At 40.5% G+C, this 24091-nt stretch overlaps 1 protein-coding gene across 1 annotated transcript; it reads left to right on the top strand.

Moving 5' to 3' along the window:
* The first annotated feature begins 928 nt into the window (after window positions 1–928).
* LOC141791951 (pterin-4-alpha-carbinolamine dehydratase 2) lies at window positions 929–23363 on the top strand. The gene is made up of 4 exons (XM_074672670.1): window positions 929–1151; window positions 2424–2555; window positions 20768–20848; window positions 23204–23363. Exons 1-4 carry the CDS (start codon window positions 1035–1037, stop codon window positions 23297–23299), a joined length of 426 nt encoding a protein of 141 aa, XP_074528771.1. The 5' UTR covers window positions 929–1034; the 3' UTR covers window positions 23300–23363.
* The last annotated feature ends 728 nt before the right edge of the window (window positions 23364–24091 follow it).

Genomic DNA, 24091 nt, shown 5'->3' with positions numbered 1-24091 from the left:
GCATGTGTCGGTTGAGTGACATAGCACAACAATTCTGGCGTGTTTCTCCAAAATCTTGAGGAGAAATAAAGACAAGGTAGTTTTATTCAACTGGAAAACTCTTTACGCTCATCCTAGAGTGAAGAACTAAACTGACACGTCAATTAATACGCATTTAATTTGTCTTTATATTAAAACTTTTATTAGCCTTTTGTTTTATGGATTCTTATGTAACTTATTAATTCATTTTTTAATTATTTTATAGATTCTTATATAATTTATTTATTGATTCGTTTTTTAAATTATTCTTTTATAGATTATTATATACTTTATTAATTCATTTTTTAATTATTTTATAGATTCTTATATAATTTATTCATAAATTCATTTTCCTTCATTTTTTAATTCATTTATAGATTCTTAATTTTTTTTTCTGTTAATTTATACTTTTATAGATTCTTATATAATTTATTGATTAATTCATTTATTTATTTATTCTTTTATAGATTTATTTTTGTAATTTGGCACTCTCACTGTTCCATAATTGTGAACTGCCTGCTTAAAGTGTTTTTTACTTTTTATTATTACGTTTTTTAAATAATTATAATGATACTAACAATAATAACCTGATATGGAGAAAAAAAAAATCCATGTCTATTGGAGGTCCAAGGAATGCAATTCATGCACTTTTTGTAGAAATATATTCATATAGAATTAACAATGAAATGAAACCATTCAATTCTTAAATTAGAAAATATGAAACCTTTGAGTTTTATACGTGTATTTGTTGTTGTGTTAGTATCATTTACAAAGGACAAACGGGATTTGGATATAAAAAGATAATGTGAAACTGAATAAGTAGAAAGAAAAATAATACAGATGAATGAACAGGAAATCAAGTATTCAGTATTATTGTAAACATTTTTGATCAGGCACTAAACTAAACAGCTACAATAAAATGTGTGAGCTAGTGAACGAGGGGAGTGTTTTGGGACTCACACACACAGCAGAAGTGGTGAAAGTTGAGAGAGTGGACAGCCGACAAAGGGCTGCTTATGTCGGGGTTAATTTTTAGCCTGAGGACGGGCAGATTGTGGCCCTGCAGCCGTCTGATCAGGCCGAGCAGTCTCTTGCTGCTGCCTCCGCTCTCCAGGGATAACTCGTCCAAAATGGTGAGAGCTGTGGTGTAGCTTATATTCACATTAATTTATTAGCGTCAGCATCTTATCTGCTTCTTTCTAGCGTCAGGTATAACAGGTACGTTGAAGTGTATGGAAGAGGCAACACATGCGCACATTCGTGTTCCATATTGTAACGGCTGTGCTGCCGAACACGCGCTGCTCTTAAGACAGACATAGCATACACTCCACCAAATCCCCCGTGTAATATGCTGCAATAAACGTTTATCAGTGAATTGCTTTTAAGATATACCCATTGGGTACAATATATATAATTACCATGAACGTTTCTCGGTTTTTCTTTAATTCGGCGTTAGTAGCTTGACGGAAAAATCATCCCAAATAATATTTTAGGTTAAATTCTGTTAGCATTAGCAGTATTAAGTAAAGAGGCTTCATATAAGTTATCGCATGTGACTACAAATTGCTAATTAAAATGTATCAGACATTGTTTTGTAATTAATGGTTTGTTAATGCTACACACTTATTATACAGCTAATGATGCTACCTTACCTGAGGTTGTAAACTTACAACCAGGATACATGTATCTCAACTAGAATGAAGTTTGGCTACATTTTTGAACGTGCTGTTGAAAAGTTTATGTTCAATGAAAACATAGTTTTAAAAAATTACTAAAACAAGACAACCTTAATTCTTAGATCCTCAGTTGGTAACTTGTTATGGCACAGGTGAGCAGTTAAGATTGGTTATAGGCTGCCCCCCTGCGGACATAGCAGAAAATAGCACCACCTAACATCTGTTAAACAAGGTATCCACAAAATCTTTTTACTATTGAAGAAACAACTTTCGTGAGAAAATGTACAGACAGATATGTGGAAACTGATTCAAAATTAGTAGCAAAAACAGCTCTATATGGGCACCATTAGTTAAACAGAGCACATGAAGACTGTACTCTTAACACACACACACACACACACACACACACACACACACACACTACATAGAATAAATCTGTTTAAAATGTTTGATTTTGTAATGCATATTGTTTTAAATGTAAAGACACTTTTTAGACACCCTGTATATAGATCATGCGACTTTTTTTCTGAAAAATTCAGAATCACCACATTTGAATCAAACATGATAAGAAAGAATTAATTAAGAAAATAAACATCTGAATCCAGTGATGCTAAGAGGAGAAACTGATATTTCAAATAGTTGTTTATTATAAGAGAAAATAGTGATGAAAAATAAAAACAAAAATAGGTTATAGAGTAAAGAAAAACAAAGATATTTTTGTGTCTTCAGTCTTCAGATGCACACTGGCTCTCTCCTGCAGACCGGGATCAGATGGTGATGGAGCTCAGAGCCTCGGGCTGGGTGGAGGTGGAAGATCGTGACGCCATCTTCAAAGAACTACACTTTAAAACCTTTAATCAGGTGTGTGAATTTATTTTAAATGATAATATTAATTTAAAGTAAAATTGGAATAGACTTAAGAAACTGAGGATTTAATTTCAGTTCGATGGTTTGGTTTAGGGGTTTGGGATATATATATTGTGAATTTTACAGGATGTAGTGTCATATTTTTTTTTTTTTTGAAAATTGTTGCTACTGATTAATATAACATTTATACCCCTTCAATAAAATATGTCCAGACTAACCAAACAAATAAATAAACAAAATAAATAAATAAGGAGCCACAGAACAAAACAAAACAAAATATTCTATCACCAATAACCAAAGTAAAACAAAAAACATTCACAACACAAACACAAGACAAGTTAAATATTAGACACCTCTAGACTGGAGTGAGGTATCTAGCAAACAAACAAAGCTGGTTCAGGTGGAGTCACCTGACAGAGCAAAGAAGAAGCTACTCAGCCTTCAAAATAAAATCCCTGCTAAGTTTCATCAATAAGGAAACAAAAAAAACAAGCAAAGGAAAAGAAATAACCATTAAAAAAATATCACAGACTAACACCTTTTAAAACCAAATGACTGATACCTGGGCATTTAGATACATTAGTTCCAGATATCAATTATCAGTGTCATGATCCACCAATATTCTGTTTCTCTATGGACCTATTTACTGTTTGTAAGTTAGGACTGTGTGCGCATTTGGTAGCAGAAGTGCAGCGAGTACAATGCTTTGTGAAGCAATGTGAGGGTGTTAACCACAGAAAAACACATTTCTTACTTTAACAACAATGACTCACAGGTTTGTGAGAAATCAGTGAGTGGATGGAAGACATCAACAAGTGGACAGCCAAGGGATGGGTACCTTTCACCTTTGAAACGGTGCCCAGTACCTGGCAATCAGTACCGGTACTCAACCACACTAATTTTGTGTACTTTTTTTGTTTTTGTGTGGTAAAAATATTAATTTGTTTAATCATAAAATAAAAACATTTTTCAACATAACATATTTATTCTTCAATATATAAACTTGCAATTCTGCGTTAATGTCCAGCATGGAAAATCGCCTACTCTTCCACTCCCTCAAAGTCACAAGGATGCATTTTGGTACCTAAACATGGTACCTTTTGGTTTTACGTGAATCGGTACCTGGCACTTTTGACAGATTTCGGTCGGTACCTATAAAAGTACCTAATTCGGTAGCCATCCCTAGGACAGACATTCATTGGACCGACATTTTTAGTGGAGAAAAGCAGTGTATACCCCAGAGGGAACTTTAAACACACAAGCCACTTGATATATACTGCGTTATCCATTGGCAATTACCAGACTGTATTTATAAAGTGATAATAAAGGACCCAGAAAACTGTCCGGACATAGAATTGCACCAGATATATCAGAAAATTAATGGTTTGAATTATAGGATTACTAATAAGACTGGTTAATCATTTGATAATATACCATAGTTTTATTTCAAACTTAAATCTGTTTGTGTTAATATATAAGTTTACTTATATTTATCCTCCGTAGTGAGTCGATGTTAGGTCATCACCTCGGCCCAAAACCAACATTTTTGTTAAATCCACAAAACAAAAACTTTTAGAATATCAGCAGTTAATATTATTTTATTGCAGTCAAACCTGGTTACCTGTGGTAGGATATAGAGGATACATTTAATAACAAAACCGCTGACATTGCTGGTGTTTCAGTGTAAAGTCTGACCCTGTTAACTGGTGACTTATCTCTGACACGTTTCACTGAGAGTCAACAGTTAGCAGTGTGACGACCCCATCTACTGGTCGTTTGCTGGCTGTCCCTTTCTGTTTTCAGGTGCAGGTGGGTGTGGCTAAAAGGGGTCAGAGAGGATTCGGAACACCTGGGCCCGGTGTTCCTGTATCCTATAAAGGAGGCTGGAGTCATTCCACCGTGGGGGAAGTTTTGTCGGCAGGCTGCTTCCCTCCACCACGCTCTGATTATATTTTGTTAAACAACATTACACTCATGCATGCACGCATTACACCACTGATTCACTGACTAACATTCTTATTCTTTTTGTAAATAAATTTTGAATTCCAACATGTGCTCCGTGTCTCCTCCCGGTCTTTGTCTCTGGCTTTGAGCCAGCCGTGACAAATTGGGGGCTCGTCCAATTGTGTTTAATTTTAGGCGTTTGTTGGCTTTGTGCGCCGTTAATAAATTGTACTGTGTTGCGTTTAACTGCTCGCAGGTGCCGTGATTTGGGGGTTTCCCTCGGAGTCGAACTGCAGTGACGTAAGTGTGGGGGTTCCCTGTTGTGATTGGTCTCGCGTGTGCGTAATCAGATGTAATCGGGTTACCCGGATCACCTGCGTGCGTTTGTTTCAGTTCAGCGGAGTTGGAGTCGTGGAGTGTGGTGTTTTTTTTCTTTCGGCCGTGTGAAGGTAAGTTTTAACATGCTGGCCTCATATTATTGTCGGAGCTGAAGTTACTTTCCCCTGGTAGGTACAGCAGCGCTACCCCTTTGGGTTTCGCTGGGTTTGTTATTTTTTTTAGTGCTGGAGTGAACGTGGTAGGGGGCATGGCCGTAAGTTTGGGGAGGTTGCCAGCATTGCTGGTCGCTTTACCAGGCGCGGTCACCAGTGCGTAATACCCGCCGTATGGGGCTCCATGAAGACTAGGGTGGAGATAGTAAGCTTTGGTCAGGCAGTATAGTGGGGACGCTCCTATTTGCCTATTTAAGCCAGCGTGTTTAATTCTTGCTCTCTGCGGTTCGGAAATTGTGGAATATGGCTCGAGTTGAGGAGTTTTTTGAATCTCCGTCTGAGGGGTTTTTGGATGGCTGTACTAAAGACCAGTTGTTAAAGATTGCGGACCATTACAATGTGGACATAAGTGATAAACGACTTAAAGACACAGTTAAGGCTATCCTAAAAGCTAATCTGTATGAAATGGAGGTGTTGTCCGTTTCTAAGGAGGATAGTCTCCAGGGCAAGGCGGGATTGTCTGTTCCGGTGTCGCAAAGTCTAACAGCCGGTTTGTCATTTGAACAGCAGAAAGAGTTATTGTTGCTACAAATGGAGCATGATAAATTTAAGCATCGGGCTGATGTTGAGAAGGAGTTGGCTCTTGAAAAATTAAAATGTGACACAGAGAAAGCCAGGATCGATTTGGAGCGTGATAAATTAAATTTGATAAAAGAAGGTAAGCTCGGCATGACTGCTCAGGGTCTCAGTGGAGATCGCTCCGCTGCAGACCGCTCGCCCTCTTTTGATCTTCTCGGTAATCTGCGTCTTGTTCCGAGGTTTAATGAGAGTGACCCGGAGACGTTTTTTTCTTTGTTTGAGAGAGTTGCAGATGTCAGGGGCTGGCCTGAAGCTGATCGTACCGTCATGCTGCAATGTGTGTTAACTGGGAAAGCGCAAGAGGCATACTCGGCTTTATCTGTGGCTGACAGTTTGAATTACGCGTCAGTTAAAAGTGCTGTTCTTAAAGCGTATGAGATGGTTCCTGAGGCGTATCGCCAGCGTTTTAGAAACAGTAAAAAAGGTGATAAACAGACCTATCTGGAATTATCCCGTGATCTGTTGAATTATTTTACTCGCTGGCGTACCGCATCCGAGGTTGAAACGTTTCAGGATTTGTGTGATTTCGTTGTGCTTGAGCAGTTTAAATGTGCGGTTCCCGGTCGGATTGCGGCTTATTTGACAGAGCAACAGGTAAAAACAGTTGGTGAGGCGGCTGGGTTGGCCGATCAGTACGTACTGACTCATCGTGATTGGGGAAATGTGCGTGGTGGCGGTGGTCAGAGGGATAACTCCATTACGCACGGATTTTCACCCGCCGCCTCGCTGAAATCCGCTGTAGATGTTGGCTTACGTGCAACAAATTCAGTTGATTCTGATAAAATTTGCAATTTCTGTCACAAGAAGGGTCATGTAAAATCAGATTGTTTTGCTTTGAAGAAGAAAAACAAACAAAGTAATGTTAAATCTGTGGCACTGGCGGCTCCACTGGGTAATGTCTCTGGAGATTGTCCTGTGGTTCCGGCAGTTGATCCTGTGATGTGTGATGAAGCTTACCTGCCTTTTATTTCTGATGGTTTTGTCTCTCTTTCAGCTGATGGCGAGAGGGTACCTGTAAAAATTCTCAGAGACTCAGGGGCTTTAGCTTCGTTTGTGCTGTCCTCAGTTCTTCCTTTTTCTAAAGAATCTGATACGGGAGATTCCGAGCTGGGCCTTGGTATGGAACTGTCTGTCTTGTCCGCACCTGTGCACAAACTTCACCTTTTTTCCGATCTTGTCCAGGGTGAGGTGTGTATGGCGGTGCGTCCAGCGCTGCCAGTGAAGGGAGTCCATGTTATCCTGGGTAATGGGCTAGCTGGCAGGCGCATGTGGCCCGCGGTTCCTCCTCCGGTTCCTGTTGTAAGTTCGGCTCCACAGATTGACGCTGAGACTGATGAGATTGGACGTGTCTTCCCGGAGGTGTTTGCAGCTTGTGCTGTGACTCGTTCACGGTCTCGTATGGATGAGGGTCCTGAAGAGGTGGATGCTAATATGATGTCTTTTGTTGATTTGTCTGATTTTCCGTTGTCTGTTTCACGTGCAGAGTTAGTGGCAGAACAGCATGTGGATTCCTCCCTCAAAGATCTGATGGAGGCGGTGATTCCTGTGGCAGAGCTGAAGGACAAGGCGCAGGGCTACGGTCTTGAAAATGGTCTTTTGGTGAGAAAGTGGGTGCCATGTGGTGAATTTGGTGTGGGAAACCCTGCTTTTCAGATTGTAGTACCTGCTAAATTTCGCAGATTGGTGTTGCAGCTTTCCCACGATAAGTCGGGTCACATGGGGGTAAGGAAAACGTACGATCGAATTTTAAGACATTTTTTTTGGCCTAAATTAAAGAAAGATGTCTCAGGATACATCAAGACTTGCCACACCTGTCAGATCGCAGGCAAACCAAATCAGGCTATTAAGCCCGCCCCTCTGCATCCAATACCTGCCATTGGTGAACCTTTTGAACACCTTATCATTGACTGTGTTGGTCCTCTGCCTCCCTCTAGGTCAGGTGCAAAGTATCTTTTGACAGTGATGTGCCAAACCACCAGATATCCAGCAGCATTTCCTTTACGGTCTATAACAACAAGATCGGTAGTTAAAGCCCTTTCTCAGTTTATTTCAGTTTTTGGCATTCCAAAGGTTTTACAAAGTGACCAAGGAACAAATTTTTCTTCCCATATGTTTGCTCAAGTTCTAAAACAACTCAATGTAAAACACTCTAAGTCTACAGCTTACCATGCACAGAGTCAAGGGGCACTGGAGCGTTTTCACCAGACGCTTAAGTCTCTGTTGCGGTGTTACTGTGTTGAGCTGGGCAGGGATTGGGAGGAAGGCTTGCCCTGGTTGATGCTGGCAGCCCGAGAGGTTGTTCAGGAGAGTACCGGGTTTAGCCCAAATGATTTAGTTTTTGCACATTCTGTACGGGGTCCTTTGGCTGTCCTTAAGGATAATTTCAAAAGTGGGGATCCTCCAAAAAACCTTATTGATTATGTCAATGGTTTTAGGCACAGACTGTATGTGGCAGGTGAGTTGGCCAAACAGATGTTGGCCACAGCTCAGGAGAAAATGAAGAAAATTTATGACAGGCACTCCAAGCAGCGTCAGTTTGGATCAGGTGACCAGGTGCTAGCACTGTTGCCAATCGTTGGGTCTCCCTTTCAGGCGAAGTTCACAGGTCCACACACAGTTTTAAAACAGACTTCTCCTGAAAACTATTTAATATCTACTCCAGATCGGAGAAGGAAGTCACAGCTTTGTCATGTGAATCTGCTGAAGCCTTACTACTCTCGTTCAGTCAATAGTGTTGCCCCTGTTGTCACTGCTTCAGGGTGTGCCCTGCCTGTTGCTGTTGCTAACACTGTTGTGGTTTCTCCTCAGACTGGGGTGGCCAAGACGGATTCTGGTGACTTTGATGCAGCAGTTTTGAGTGGTCGTCTTAACAACACTGAAGCTCTTCAGAATCTGGAGAATTTACTGGGGCATTTGCGGGAGCCACAGCGTCGTGAGTTGGTAGAGCTCGTGCGTAGTTTCCCAAGTTTGTTTGGTGACACTCCTTCGCAAACACATCTGATTGAGCATGACATAGAGGTGGGGGACACAAAGCCCATTAAACAGCGTTATTATCGGGTGTCAGCAGATAAGCGTGTGTATCTTGATGCTGAGGTAAAGTACATGCTAGATAACAATATTGCTGAGCCTTCATCTTCTAGCTGGGCTTCCCCTTGCCTGCTTGTCCCCAAGTCTGATAACACCCCCAGATTTTGTTCGGATTTTCGAAAGGTCAATGCTGTCACCAAGCCGGATGCTTTCCCTCTTCCCAGGATGGATGACTGCATTGACCAGGTGGGATCAGCAAAATTTGTGAGTAAATTTGACTTGCTTAAGGGCTATTGGCAAGTCCCACTTTCTAAGCGAGCACAAGAAATCTCTGCTTTCACTACACCATCTGGCCTATATTCATATAAAGTTATGCCTTTTGGCTTAAGAAATGCGCCAGCAACCTTTCAGCGCTTAATGAATATGGTAGTTGGGGATTTAGAAGGTTGTGCCGTCTATTTAGATGATGTGGTGATCTTTAGCCATAGCTGGGACAGTCACATGGCACGGATTAGATCACTGTTTGAACGTCTGGCAGCTGCACATCTCACCATTAACCTGGCAAAGTGTGAATTTGCTCACGCCACAGTCACATACCTTGGACATGTAGTTGGACAGGGCTTGGTTAGGCCAGTACAGGCAAAGGTGAGGGCAGTAGCTCAGTTTCCCACCCCTACTACAAAAAAGGAGCTGATGCGCTTTTTGGGTATGGTAGGTTACTACCGCAGCTTTTGTAGGAATTTTTCTTCAGTTGTTGCCCCTCTCACTGACCTGTTGAAGGGGGACGCTAAATTTGTGTGGTCTCCTTTTTGTCAGCAGGCTTTCCAAAACGCCAAGGCTCTCCTGTGTGGTGCTCCAGTGCTGGCTGCTCCATGTGTTGAAAAACCATTTATCTTGCATGTGGATGCTAGTTATGTCGGGGCAGGTGCAGTATTGTTGCAAACTGATTGCCAGGGGGTGGATAGGCCCGTGAGTTTCTTCTCAAAGAAATTCAACAAACACCAATTGAATTATTCAGTCATTGAGAAAGAAACCTTAGCTCTAGTGTGGGCTGTTACACACTTTGATGTCTATGTCGGTTCCGGGGTGCCGGTCACTGTTTTTACTGACCATAACCCACTGACATTCCTAAATTCTCTAAAATGTCCAAACCAAAGATTGGTTCGGTGGTCCTTATTGTTGCAGTCCTACTGTTTGGATGTGCGCCATATCAAGGGCAAAGAAAATATTGTATGCATGCACGCATTACACCACTGATTCACTGACTAACATTCTTATTCTTTTTGTAAATAAATTTTGAATTCCAACATGTGCTCCGTGTCTCCTCCCGGTCTTTGTCTCTGGCTTTGAGCCAGCCGTGACAGCAGGAACACTCGATAGAAGTTGATGGTATTGTATCTGTCAGCTGACTACAGAAGATCTAGACATTATTATGCCGCTCATAGTTAAGTGTTTAAAGAACGCCAACTTGTCTGAATGAATCAAGCTAAACACGGCCTCTGTTGCCAAAATTTGCACACTTATTTTTCAAGATGCCAAATCTAAATTGGTCTGTTGGTACTGAGAATCAATATCTGTCCACCTTAAATTTTTGTTTGTTTTTGGATGGTAAAAGACTTTTCTGAGCACTTTTGTCTACTAATATGCACATGCACATGAAAAAGTCTGGAACAATGAATATCTTTACTTTATCATGTAGGATGAATCATTCAGGTGCAGATTTGATAATAATATGAGTTTTAGTGACCTTTCTATCTGCATCACATGCGTTGTGACTTAATTGACACTTCATTCCAGTTCAGCCTCTTTGAATGGAAAGAAAGACTAACATGCAGGCAGGCAGCTCTCCACTTCTCCTCAGCACTGTATCAGGAGAAGTAAACTGCATCATCTCAAGGCCACTTAGCGGACTTCCTCTAATCCCGTCGTTAGTTGTTTTAGCCCCTAAAAGAGTCTGTTTTTACACTTCCCCACGTTTGAAGTCAAGAGGCTGGTGCTGACCTCCCCCATCTGCTCCCTCTGGCTCTACAGCCTCTCCTCTTACTCCGACACGTCAGGCTGCATTACCCTGAGACACACCAGGCCTCCAGTTGGCAGCAATTGGGGTTTCGATCAGAATGATTTCTTTCACAAACAATCAAATTGGTTAAAATGTTTCATCTGGTTCACAAACCACTAACAACCCCATCATTCCTTCTGGTGGATGTTTTTTTTTTTCTAGCTCTTTGCCACCCTCTCTACCCCGTCTTTCTCCCACTCTCTGTCTTTGTCTGTCTCTCATTCCCACTCTGTGCCCCATGTTATTGGGGAATGAACTCATGTTGTTCCAATTTTACACGCTGGCAACGCTCTCTGCTCGTCTTTTTCACCCTCTTTGATGCATTTTTAAAAACTCAAGCTTGTTTTTCACGACTCTTATTAAAGCCTTTTTTTACTGGGGCAAGGGTAAGGAAAGAAACACTGACTGATTTCCATTCGCCACTTATCTCTCCATGATGGGCACAGGGAAATCAGATACCCTGGGAGTTTATAATAACAGCTACAAATCATGTTAGTCTGTGAGTAAAAAGACTTCCTCACTGTGGCCTCTAGGGGGCTGTAGAGTTGTATATATGTGACTATGAATGCACAGTGGCAGTCTGTTAAAGTTGAATACACCAGGCACAGAGCCTCTCCGAGCTGCAAATTAACTTAAAAGAAAAGGAGAAAAGGACAGCTGGATTTGGTTTTTTGAGTTTATTTTGCTTTGATTACAACAAGTGGAAAGTGTTGTGATGCTGTTGTGACCTGCTCTGTAATTTATCTGCGGCATGTGGGTAAACCGTAGTCAGCAGGAGTTATTTTCCTCATCTACGCCAGTAATATCTGATCGAATTTGAGAGGTTAAATCCTCTCCTTGGACTCTCTTCGTCCAGAGCGAGTCACTGCAATCGTAGAAACATCTGTGTGTGTGTGTGTGTGTGTGTGTGTGTGTGTGTGTGAGAGAGAGAGAGAGAAAGAGCCTAAGTTTTTGTAGATTTTGCTCTGAGTTGTGTGTTTGTTATTTAGGTTGCAGTCACTGATATTGTTGACCAGCTCTATGCTGTGTTTGTTTACAGATGACCATCTGCTATACATTTCAGAGGATGCAGCGGAATCTTACATACAACATATGTGAAATGAGTCTCTTGAAGATGCTGTTTGTGTAGAGGAGGTGAGCTGTGCATGCTCAACTGTTGTCATGTTAGCTGAAAGTGACAAGAATGGCATTCCCTCTTTGTCCACAAATATTCACTCAACGCAGCAATGGGAGTAAATTCCTCAAAGGCTGCACTGTGAATGGAAAAGTTGCGGGTTGCTGTACAGTAAATAAGCCACTTCTTAACAAACTGAGAAAACTTCTTCAGCAGATCTCTAAAGTCAGTGCTGTATTTATTTTTACTAAAGGGTAAAAAGGGAAGTTTCCCAGAGTAGTTTTCTTCAAGTTTTGCAGACTATTAAAAGGCGATTGTTTCTATTTTATTTTTTTATTTATTTTTTTTTAATTCTAAAGAAAAATTGCATGACAAACACTGTTGATGGCCTTTTATAGAAAATAGAAACAAACAATAAAATAAATTTTAAATTAAAAATAAAAGGAATTCAAATTTTCAATTACAAAAAATGGCAAAATAAAACAGACAAATGATAAGTTAAAAAAATATCAGATAACATAAAACCCCAACAAATAATAATTAACGTTAATATTAATAGAATAAAAAATGCATAATTCATCTACAACTAACAAAAATGTAGATTATAATATAAAAAGAAAACACAACTAATACTAAATATAAATATCAGCTTAATAAAATTGACAAAATAAAACACAAAATTAATTAACAATACACATGATCATTAAATAAATTAAAAATATTTATAATTAATTGAATAAAAATGTCAAAATCTATAGAAAAAAATAACTATATTAGCTACAATATAAAACTTGAACATAAATAATGTTGATTATATTTATTCGGTAGAAATGCCAAAATTAGACCAAACAATAGATAAAAATGAACATAAATGTTGGTTAAAATATAAAAATTGAACACAAATAATAATCAAAATAAATATCAATTAAATGAAATATCAAAACTAGAAACATAGTGGTTGTGTCACTGCAGTGTTGCATATTTTTACTGCACAGACCACATTTTGCTGTAGTTTTATCCACAGGTGAAACGCCCACACCACACTCATCTTTCTCTTAGCTACGCTCTTGCTTAAGACTCTCGCAGCTGCCAACTTGACTGTTGCTAGTAGGCTAAAACAGCAGAGTGGAGTCGCCGTACTTCCGGTCACATGACATGAACGGGCTAGTTTGATTTTATGTTCCTGGGGGGCAGGTGTTGGTACAAAACCTTGGAGTAAATTATCCTCTAAGATTCAGGAGTTACACATTAAATTTTCCAGTTAATATCGATATTTGTCAGAATTGATCCTCAAATGAGTAGCATGAGTGTTGACACATATTTATACCACAGAATTAGTTACCCTGGTTCACTCAGTCTGTTATCAAGGTTTCAGCATCATTTTTGCTTAATACATGCAGTAAGTTAAGGTAAACTGAAACCGAAGAGTGTTCCTCTTGGAAAAGACCTAATTGTTGATTTTGTTTGCCTTCACTGACTTTATTGTGTGTATAAAAAAGCCAAAGAACAGTGAATTCAAAATGAAAACCAGTCTAAAAGGACAGAGAGGTGTTTTAGTCAGCTGTGCCAAACTCAACAGGAGCGCAAAAATACCTCAGAGAGGCGAAGGTGAGATGCAGCTGAACCCCACAGACTGGCTCCAGGAGCTGTTTTAAATCATGTTTGAAACACAGCAGCAGTTTGCGTCAAATATGTTTGTGCAACAGATGAATAACAAGTCTTTCAAAAAAAACATATAAAGTCATTACTGCACAACAAAGTGAATACAAAAACAAATATGACACAGACAATAAGCTTCAGCTGGAGTTCCCCAAGGACCCTAAACACATCACAAGCACCGGAAAAAGCTGCAGCGTCCACTCAGCTCCTGGACTTAAGTTCCAATTTGGAGCCTGAGGATAGTGCTGCTGTGTTTCCGCCTCCCCCCTGCTCGCGGTGCTTCGCTCTCTGAGTTTGATCCCCCTTTTTATATTCAGTGAGGGGCTCCCTCTGCTTCCAAATCTCCCTCAAGCCTCGGCCTCTCGTTACGGGCCTCGCTCTGCTTGTGTTCAATAAGTTGTCCTACAACTAAACCTGAGCCCTTGGGTAAACCAGAGTCTCAGAGCCGTCCCCCTTCCCCCTGCTCTACACATACACCAGGAGGCACACACACACACACAAACTCCATACCTATAAGCCCTTATCTCACACACTGGAAAAATGGTGGTACCTTGATTTTTTGTGTATGTGTTGTATGATGAAATAAGATGTAAAAAAATCAGTTGTGATGAGTCTACATTGGAGATTCAATAAACTCATTTGAATTGGAAAAATATATATAAAAATCAGCCTGAATATTTTTAATTTTTCAAGAATTTCATCATATCACTTTTATTTACATATTCACCTCACACATGCACTCACTCTTCATCCCTCACTCTCAGCGAGAGGCGCGTTACTCGGCTCAGCAGTGTTAAGTCTACCTCCCAGTCTCCAAACTGGAACTTTCCCTGGGAACTGGAGGCATCCTATATTAATCTGGTTTTGAGAAAAATGGCTGGAGGGAAGCGACGAGGTGTGGCGCCCTTCACGGAGGTGGTTAGATAATCTCGCTATAAGTCAGTGGGTAAGCTAAGATGGCTCCTGACGTCTGCTCTTTTGACGAGCCCGGTGTCTTTTTAAGCCCTGACTGGTAATGCTGCACTTAATGACAGGGTTTGCATGAGTTGGCCTTAACGCCATACTTGAGCATTACATGACACCCTTTACATAAATAGGAGCTGACTTGCGTGGACATTGCTAACACAGGATATTAGTCACTTAATGAGTGCTCACAACGTGCATCGCCTTAGTCAGAGTATCAAATTGAAGCTCTTCCGTGTCAGCTTGAGCAGATTATGATCTTACACACACAGCAGAGCGCTCTACATGGAATAACTTGGCTGCTTTGCTTCATAATTATCAATATTTTGCTTTAAGTTACGTGTCAACTTAGCGGGCAGCCTTGTCCGGCCAGCTGGAAGCCTGCAGAGAGCGGTTTTGGAAAGAAGAGAAATGAGACAAAAGAGGTGTGGTTGTCATCATCATCACCACCACCGCCGCCGCTGTGCAATTCACAGCGTTCTTGCCTCTCCCCGCGGAGGAGCGAAGGTTTCATCGCAGGGTAATCATCGGGTAGTCCTGGCGCTGTGTAACGCAGGAGAGTCTTCATGTGTGTTTCGGCACATAGCGGAGTGTATCCCAAGTCTGCGATGTGTGTACTGCATGTGTGAGTCTGTCAGAGGCTAGTTAAGAGTAGGCACAATCTGCATGCACTTAGTGCTGGCAAGACAGAGCAGGCGTTTCTAAGCCCCTGGACCGGGCGGCGGTGGAAAACCGATCTGTAAATAACAGACACATGTGTTTGAAACTCAGTCCTGTACTCCAGCCCATGGCCGCAAAGAGAGAGAAACACCACTCTGCTCCGACGTCAAATTGTCTCATCCAGTGTTGTATGACAATCACGCTGTAATAGCACCAAATCGGCCCCTCAGAAGCGGGTATGTGGAGAAAGGGGCACAGTGGGGGTCTGCTGACGGGTGTTTCTGATTATTTGAGATGGAGGCCTGGGTAGTGTCATGTCAAATTAGCTGAGTCTGACAGCTACAGCTTGTTGGGCCAGTTTGAGAGAACGCCTGGCTGGATGGATGGATGGATGGATGGATGACCTGCTGGCTGGAGGATTGTAGCCCATTCATTACAAACTGTGTATACAAAGCTCTCTGAGAGGCAGAGTCCTTGACCTTTGTTGACATAAGGCCTCAGCTGGGAGTCTCCTTTCCTTGTTTGGCCCAAGTGGAGGCTGTCGAGTTGACCTACAAGTGACTGACAGGCACAGCATCGCCACTTCGCCAGCATTGTGTCCCACTGCTCCTCTTACTGCCCCCGAGGGACCTCCACCTGTGGGAGAAGGCCGATGTAGGGCACCATTTCTCTGGCTTTTAAAGGATTTCAAGCTTTTTGGACATCCAACTCCAATTCATTTGCAGAGGGAGATTACTGCTTTTCTCGTGTTTTCACTCCCCACAAAGATTCCTTTCTCAGGGTTCATGTTGCATCTGGTTAAACTTGGCGTCTTCTGTTTCACATTCTGCTCCCCTCCAAATTATATTTTGCCCTTTGGTCCATTTGCACATTAGTTTGTTCATGTTGTTTTTCAGAGAGTATGTCACTTCTCCTCATTAAAGCAGTATGATGTAAAGTGTGTGGCACTTTGAAGTTTGGAAAACATCAACAACTTTTGGGAGTTATACATAATTTATTTAATTGCAGACACTATTATGGAAGAAAAGTTGTTTGAATATTTATTTTATTATTAAAAACATTTTTATGCTTTATGTGCTGACTCTGGGAAAGAAATCTTGAACTAACACTGAAGTGAAAGGACAATTTATCACTTTTAATGTCCCTCCCATATTTCTGAGCTTTTGTTTTACTCCCTTTGAGATCCTTGAGAGCCTACTTTTCTGGATGTTCCACAAACCAGATTGAGAACCAAAGGATGAATGGTGTTTCTTGTTAGATCACCCACAGTTTGAAACAAAGATACAATATAAGAGAATAAAATATATTATATTCATCCCCTAGGGGAAATTCAGGAGTCATAGCAGCAATCAAGAAACAAAGATAACAATGTGTATAGAAAGTGCAAAAAGATCCATTACAAGATAGATGATGACAGTTTGTCCATCATTCTACAGTTCAGCCAGCCTCCACCTCCACAGGGTCCAGGACTGAGCTTCTTCAGCAGTCTGTTCAGTCTCTGTCTCCTGTGTCCTGTCTGCTCACAGTAGGTGAAGCTCTTCAAATGTTGTGTTCATGTCTGATGTTAGCTCTGTTAGCCATGTATGTAAATAACATGATGCTACTCAACCTTCTGGTATTCCCTCTGTTGCTGGGTTAGCACGGCTAGCTTGTCCATCTTATTGGAGGTATATCTTATGTTCTCAGTAACGATGGATGGAAGGACAGGTCGATGTCATCACTTCTTAGCTCACACCTGAGAACTAGCGCGTTGTTCTCACCTCCTTCTCCTCACCTTGAGGGAAAACATCAGGCCTTGCACCAGTTAACATTGACAGGCTACAGGTTGCGGACAGCTGAGTTTACATGTAAACAATGTGGCCATGGTTACACATATATGTTACAGTTTTTTTCTCTTATTTTCAATACAAAATGTCTTTTTAGACCTAATATGGGCCACATTCAACTGATCAGTTCAGAAAAAATGTCTTTTTTCAAGTTACTTTAAGACAAAAATGAAGTCTGAATTTCTTGTAACAAGTCCCCCAAAAATCTGCCAATGGATCAACAGAAATTGGCTTGTATTTAGACATTATTCTACTTGCAATTTTTGTTCCATTTGAAGATTTTTTACCGTGTTACAAGCAATTCAGAGCTCATTTTTGTCTTTAAATAACTTGAAAAAAGACATTTCTCTGAACTGATGAGTTAAATGTGGCTCATGTTCCAGTATAAAAAGACAATTTTCCCCTAAAATAAGATAAAACACTTAAAAAGATTTCTGTTTTTGCAGTGTATGTAAAACAGACCCCAGATTCAGTGATCAATTTCATATTTATTTACTTTAACACTGAAAACTTATGACGCCTACTTTCTGTTCAGAGAAACAGAGAAAATTTGCAGGAGGAAGAGCATAGAACAAATCTAATTGATAAATCTCACTGATTGCCTCTGTAATATGATTTTTAAATCATAAAGAGACTCAATAGACACTCAGAATAACAACAAATGTTATTGGAGAAAAAATGTAGATTTTGCAGTTTGACTCGTGTTTCATCTGTCCATCTGCAATCCAGCCAACAGGGGGAGCTCTAAAGTTCCTGGCTTCACTTGTAATGGGTGTTGATGACTAAAATACAGGTCAGAATCAGTCTGACAGAGTGAGTATCAAAGGAATGTCATTATGTGAAATAGCAAATACAGAGGGTGAGTTTTTGTTTTTGGCTGAAAGGGGAGAATTTATGTTTTTTAACTCAAAAATCTGCCGGAATCCCCAGGTGTTCACACTGAATCCTTTTACCTGTCACTCAGTGTGCCTCAGCAGCAGATTAGTCAGAGCTGAGGAAGAGAAGAAAGAGAGGCAGAGTCAAAGCAGAGAGAAAGGGGGGCATGTTCAAACAACACCTGACATGACAGCCTGCTTAGCCATCTCCATTAGAGCCAATGAGAAGTGAGAAAAAGCAGACCGCCTCAGACTCCAAATTGGTGCCAGTGGGGTCAAGTTGCAGGAATATGCCAATTACTTAAATTGATCAGGAGACTGTTTCCTTGATAACCAATTTGATCGAGCTGCTGATCGTGTTACAGCCGCCGCCACGCTGCACGGGCACGGAGCAGGACAAACGGTAAAAAGGCTTAACGCAATTTCTCCAGCAGAGTAATTCTGTTTCGTCATGTCAGGTGATGGACGTGTCCGAAGCCCCGGCCTGTAAACAATGGCTGTTCAGTTGATTTAATTAGACAGGGAGGAAGTATTTAGGGGCTTAATTGAGATTGCAGAAGGGAAATTGCTCTGAAATAGCTCTACCTGATTTTTTTTCCTCTCTTCACCGTGGGCACGAGGAGGGATTTCTCTCTCCTCTTTGTAGATAATTAGAATAACCATAATCACTCCCTGGATGGGCTGTGATTGGAGAGAGACACATGCCAAAGTGGAAATATGAAGAGTGTGTGTGTCTGCATGCTGTCTGCTCCTGACGAGGGGTGTGGAAGTATGAACACATGCCTTCACGAGGGGGTCTGTGTGCACAGAGAGGCCGTCTTGTACTTCTCTCTGCAGCAGCAGTGGCTGTGCGGCAGACTGTGTGTCTGCAGGTTCAGACTGTACGTTTGCTTTTTGTAAATATTTGGGTTAAATTTGGAAAATCATTTAATCATTGTAAAAAATATACGTTTTAAGAACAGAAAAAGAAGTAAAAAGGTATAAAACTATTCCCCTCACAGTAGAGCTCATTATGAGGCTCATCTAGCATCATTTCAGGCAGGTAATTAACTGTTTGGGTCTTTGCTCTGGTCCCTCTTGTCCCGTTTGACCTGTTTGAAATGGATTTGTACTTTTTATGGGGGTTTTTTGTCCTTTCTTTTTTTCCCTTTTCCCTCAAAAGGCTGTACCCTTACTGGGTCTTTTTTTTTTTTTAAATAAGATTTGCTCCTAATGATTTACCTGGTAAACCCTTTTAACTAGACATGCACCGATCAAATGGCTGCTGATTTCCTTAATTTTGGGGGATTGGGGATTGGGGATTGGGGATCAGGAAGCAGAGATCCACCCATCCTTACATATGAAACTGATCTCATATAACTAAAGTTAAAACATAAAGATTTTATTGTTTTACTGGTATTGTTCAATGATTTTCAATAAAATAAGATCGGAACATTGAAGGTATATGCTGTCAGTTATAAAACATCAAAAATAAAAATTGGGCCCAAATCAGTATCGGCAGGTCAGGCTTTTTAAAGCTCGGTGATCAGCCAGAAAGTTGTGATTGGTGCACCCCTACTTTTAACACCTACCCACTAAGCATTAGACGTCTGATAGATGTGCAGATCACGTCTATATCACGTCTGTGGGTCCAAGACTAATTCTGGATGTCTACACAACATAAGGGTGGGTACCAAATTAGGTACTTTTATAGGTACCAACTGAACTCCATCAAAAGTACTGGGTGCCGATTCACGTAAACTCAAAAGGTTCCATGTTTAGGAACTGAAACGCATCCATGTGACTGTGAGGGATTAGAAGAGTAGGTGATTTTTCATGCTGGACATGAACACAGTATTGCAGGGTTTTATATTGAAGAATAAATATGTTAAATTGAGAAAAAAGAGATTTAATTATTTTAAAAAAATGATATTTTGTACCACATAAAAACAAAAAAGTACTGAAAATTGGTACCGTTGAGTACTATTAGGATTGCCAGGTACCGTATCGTTTCAAATGTGAAAGGTACCCATCCCCAACGCAATGTTCAAATTAGGCCCGCTATTTGGATGTCTAACCATGACCCTACTTGGACCTCAATATTAGGAATGGGTACCTTTCACATTTGAAACGATACAGTACCGATTCCTGGTACCAGGCAGTCGGTCTCGGTACTCAACGGTATTAATTTCTGTGCTTTTGGTAAGAAATATCAATCTGTTTAATAATAAAATCTAACTTCATTTCAATTTAACATATTTATTCCTCAGTTTTTAACCTTGCAATGCTGTATTCATATCCAGCATGGGAAATCATCTACTCTTTAACTCCCTCACAGTCTCAAGGATTCGTTTGGGTACCTACTCATGGTACCTTTTGATTTTGCATGAATCGGTACCCGGTACTTTTGACAGAATTCGGTCGGTACCTATAAAAGTAACTATTAAGCACCCATCCCTGGTCAATACGCAGTTCAACATTTGAACGTCAGCTTTTTGGACGTCAAGTGGATGTTTAAGCAGGAGTGAGTGAGTGAGTCCACTGTGCAAAGAGACATTCAAAGGACGTCCTCTCAGTTACTTTTTCGTCAATATGAATGTTTTGTGTTATTGAGGGAGATCCTTGTTATTTGACGGCTGAAGCAAACAGCTTTTAGATGCTTTACAACCACTTTCTGGCAATTAACAATTGGAAAAAGAGAGATACGATGTAACAATTATCACATCAACATTCGATTTTTCTTACTAAATCATTATTCAAATATCCAAAAGTCAAGACTCATTCCCTTATTCAAAGTTCCTTTGCATTCAAGTTTTTTCTTCTTTATTTAATATCCCATTCATTTGTTATCAGAGAGGTTAGGCACAATGTGCTACACAAACAGTTACATGAAGGACTTTTAGCTAAAATGTTTCTGGTAAAATCTTGCTGAGTTGTCTTTGATTGATGTGATTGTTTCTGTTTCTGCAGGCGTTTGGCTTCATGTCGCGCGTGGCTCTGCAGGCAGAGAAGATGAACCATCACCCAGAATGGTTTAATGTTTATAACAAGGTAATAACTTTCTCTACATCCCAGCCCTTTGCATAACAGTGATAAAAGCTGTGCTTTCATATTTATCGAAGAAATCACAGCTTGAAGAATCCAGCTGTGTTATCGTGGCTGTGTTATCGTTCCTGCTGTATTTGCAATGCCACGGTGGATTTATAACAAATTATAGACACACCAAAATCAATCAACCCCTGGATGAAGCCAGATTTTTTTGTGTCAAACAATTGCTGCTGTTTCTGGAGAGGTCTGTTCCACACTCAGTTTGTCACATACAAGAAAAAAAAAAGTAGCTTCATGCTCTAATCCTGTCGTTTTTCTTGTGGAAAGCTCTTCAAATATCTCTACCTCGCCTCCTCAAAGCCCCCCTACAACCCCAACACTCCTAGATGTTCTCTTTTCCTCCGCCTTAGAAATAAAGTAGCGGTTGATATGACAAACCGAGTCCCTGAAAATCTCTCCGCATTAGGCTGCAGCCGCTGAGTTAGTGTGTGGTGGACTGGGCCGCTCTAACAGGAATGCTGCTCCTAATCCACTCTTTATTAAAGTGGCTGCAGCACCGTGCTACAGGTCTCTGGGCCCCCGCAACACTTTCCACCAGACACTTTCTCACAAATCCCACTCCGAGTGGGCTTCAGCCTCCACTAAATACATGATCTACGCTGAGCTGCTGCTAATATTCCATTAATTTGTCTGTGTGCTCAGTTCTGTTGTCTTTGCTCTCAGTTTTAAGATGTGAGTTTACAAACATGCTCAGCTGGGCTGCAGAGCTGCTTGAAAGGGGGAAACGTCATTGGCTGAATCACACATTAGTGGGTGGAGCCAGAAAACACCCTGTGCAGTCAGTGAGAGTCTAAAAGGTCGCTTCTTTTGACTGAAACCAAGATAGGTCTCTGAATAAACGACCTGTACCTTCCCACTTTTTGGTACCAGATCATAGACGGTAAAAAAAAGGTGGACGTCATCTTGCTCGGCTTCAAGTGAGGTCGCCACAAAAACTGCTCCCCCTAGTGGCTGGCTGCAGTATAGGTAAAAAAATCTCTCTCCAGTCATTTCAGATGGGCTGTGGTCAAATTTTTAAAAATGAATACACCTCGTAGAAATGTTTCTCATTCCGATTCGTTCCGATTGTTGTGGTGATTTGAAGATATTATTTGGCCGCCTTAAATTCAAGTCCTCTTTTCTCTGAAAAGTTTTATTTTCATTAGTTATAAAAGGTTAAAAACGAGGCTTTACGTCATGTCTAACAATGACTGGCAGCTGCCATTCTTGTGTACTTTTTTACAGGGATTGTAAAATATGTCAGGAGGTAGAGTCAAGAAGTGATTAGACTCTCAAAAAAAAAAAATATTATTAGTTTCGTCACCTGGCTCCACTCAGATTCTCCCAGAGTCCCTCACAGTCTTTACTGCGCAGAATCTAGCTACACAATGGCTGCCAATGGCTGCACTTGTGATGGGGGTATTTTGGCTTCAAAACCGTACAGTAGAAAATGGTGGGGCAACGCTGTCCACGCTATATACAGTTTATGTGCCAGACAGACAGATCCGACCCCAAAAGGTTGGTTGCACTTTGTAACAAAGAAGACCAATAGATGTACTGTGTCTTTCATTATTGCTCTTTTTTACTGTGTTGCATTTTTCTTCTTCATTGGATACGTTGGACCCCACTGTGTCGTGTCAGCATTCGGCTTACACATTGTCTACCAAAAAGGGTACGGTTGGCTGTGGAAACGCAAACAAGATCAGGCTTTACTGATTCAACCTGTATCAAACTGTACTGATCCATACCCGACCACTTGGTGGAAACAGGACTTTAATAAACTGTTAAAAAATGCAATAAGCCAAAAAAGAATTGACAATTTGACACATATTTTTCTGATTAAAAAATGTCATTGTTGTATCCCTCAAAAGTGTAAACATAAAAAATGTGATGATGTGTTCTCAACATAGAAGGGGATGTAAACAACGGTCTGGATGGTAATGTTTTTGTTGTTCATTCTTAAAACTAGAATTCTGCAAACACATTGGAAGGAAACATGGGACATGGGACATATTTAAAACACATTTTGAAAGTGTAACTTCCAAGATTTCATATTTAAAAAGAATGATCGATCTTTCTTATCTGGTTTCAAATCTACCAGCAGTCCAAACTTCATGTGCAAATCTGTCTGTCAGAATCGTGTTTTGTTGTATCAAACCATGTGATTTGATCAGGGACCAATATCAGAGACGTTTGATCACTTTTTCATCTTGTCCTTTTAAGTTTTATATGAGCATGAATCAATATCTATTTTTGGATTCTACCAAAAGTTTAGAACTTTATTAACTTTACTGAAATAATGTGTTTGTGTCCTCACAGGTCCAGATCACACTGACTACACATGACTGTGGAGGGCTCTCTAAGCGGGACATCAAAATGGCCAAATTTATCGACAAAATATCACTTTCAATGTAATGTTTTTGCCATGATTCAGGAAGTTTGTTTTGTTTAATTAAAAACCATGATCTGTCAATATTGGCCTTGTTTTTTGAATAAAATCTGTTTAAAAAAAATCAAATTATCCTGTTTTTTTTGTGGATTATTTATGCCATATTTTTAACAATCATCCTGCAAGAATCAAACTCATTTTTTGGAGCGGATATGGATTTAAAACTGATTTATAGTTATGTATAACTCCACTCTCCCTCCTCAGTAAAATTATGTTTCCAGGTTTGTAAACCTTTGTCTGCGTTCCCAATCCAGGGCCCCATGGAGCGACTCTCCACGCTCTGATTTTACTCCCTGTTTTCAGTTGTGTTTATTTTTACACAGGATGAAAATGAAGTCAAATTGTACCGCAGCTGTCTGTTCGGTACTCTTCAGTGATCTCAGTCCTCCATCAGACAATGTTTTTTTCCTCTCAGACATGGAGAGTGGAATAAAATGAGGAGGTCTCAGTCAGAGAGAAGGGATTTATGTGATTTACGTTCTGAAAGGCAGACAGGGCTGCTCTGTTCCTGACTTCAGGAGGTCAGCAAAGAGAACAGAGTGTGATAAAAGCTGCATCAGGGGGGCGATGAACGCTCTGCCAACCTGTGTTACTATCTGTCTCCCTCTTTGTCTTCTCTTCCTCTTTTTGCTTTGAGCCTAGAGATAAAAACTCAAGTGTGAAGCTTTTCTTTCCCTTATCATACTCTTGGTGGGCTTCCCCCCTCAGGCAAAGTGCTGAATATGATGAGAGTTATGGTTTGAGGTTGTGTGGAGTCA

This window comes from Halichoeres trimaculatus, unplaced genomic scaffold (assembly GCF_033239565.1).
Source record: "Halichoeres trimaculatus isolate MK-OKI-2021-1 unplaced genomic scaffold, fHalTri1.1 fHalTri1_scaffold_6, whole genome shotgun sequence".
Classification (NCBI taxonomy): Eukaryota; Metazoa; Chordata; class Actinopteri; order Labriformes; family Labridae; genus Halichoeres; species Halichoeres trimaculatus.
Note: the sequence above shows the minus strand (reverse complement) of the source record. Positions and strands in the feature narration are given on the sequence as shown.

Bases quoted from the DNA above. Each gene is read 5' to 3' on its own strand.
- LOC141791951 (XM_074672670.1), top strand. From the start codon at position 1,035: ATGTCGGGGTTAATTTTTAGCCTGAGGACGGGCAGATTGTGGCCCTGC. The intron at 1,152-2,423 runs GTGAGAGCTGTG...TTGTGTCTTCAG, and splicing joins GGGATAACTCGTCCAAAATG to TCTTCAGATGCACACTGGCT. The intron at 20,849-23,203 runs GTAATAACTTTC...GTGTCCTCACAG, and splicing joins GGTTTAATGTTTATAACAAG to GTCCAGATCACACTGACTAC.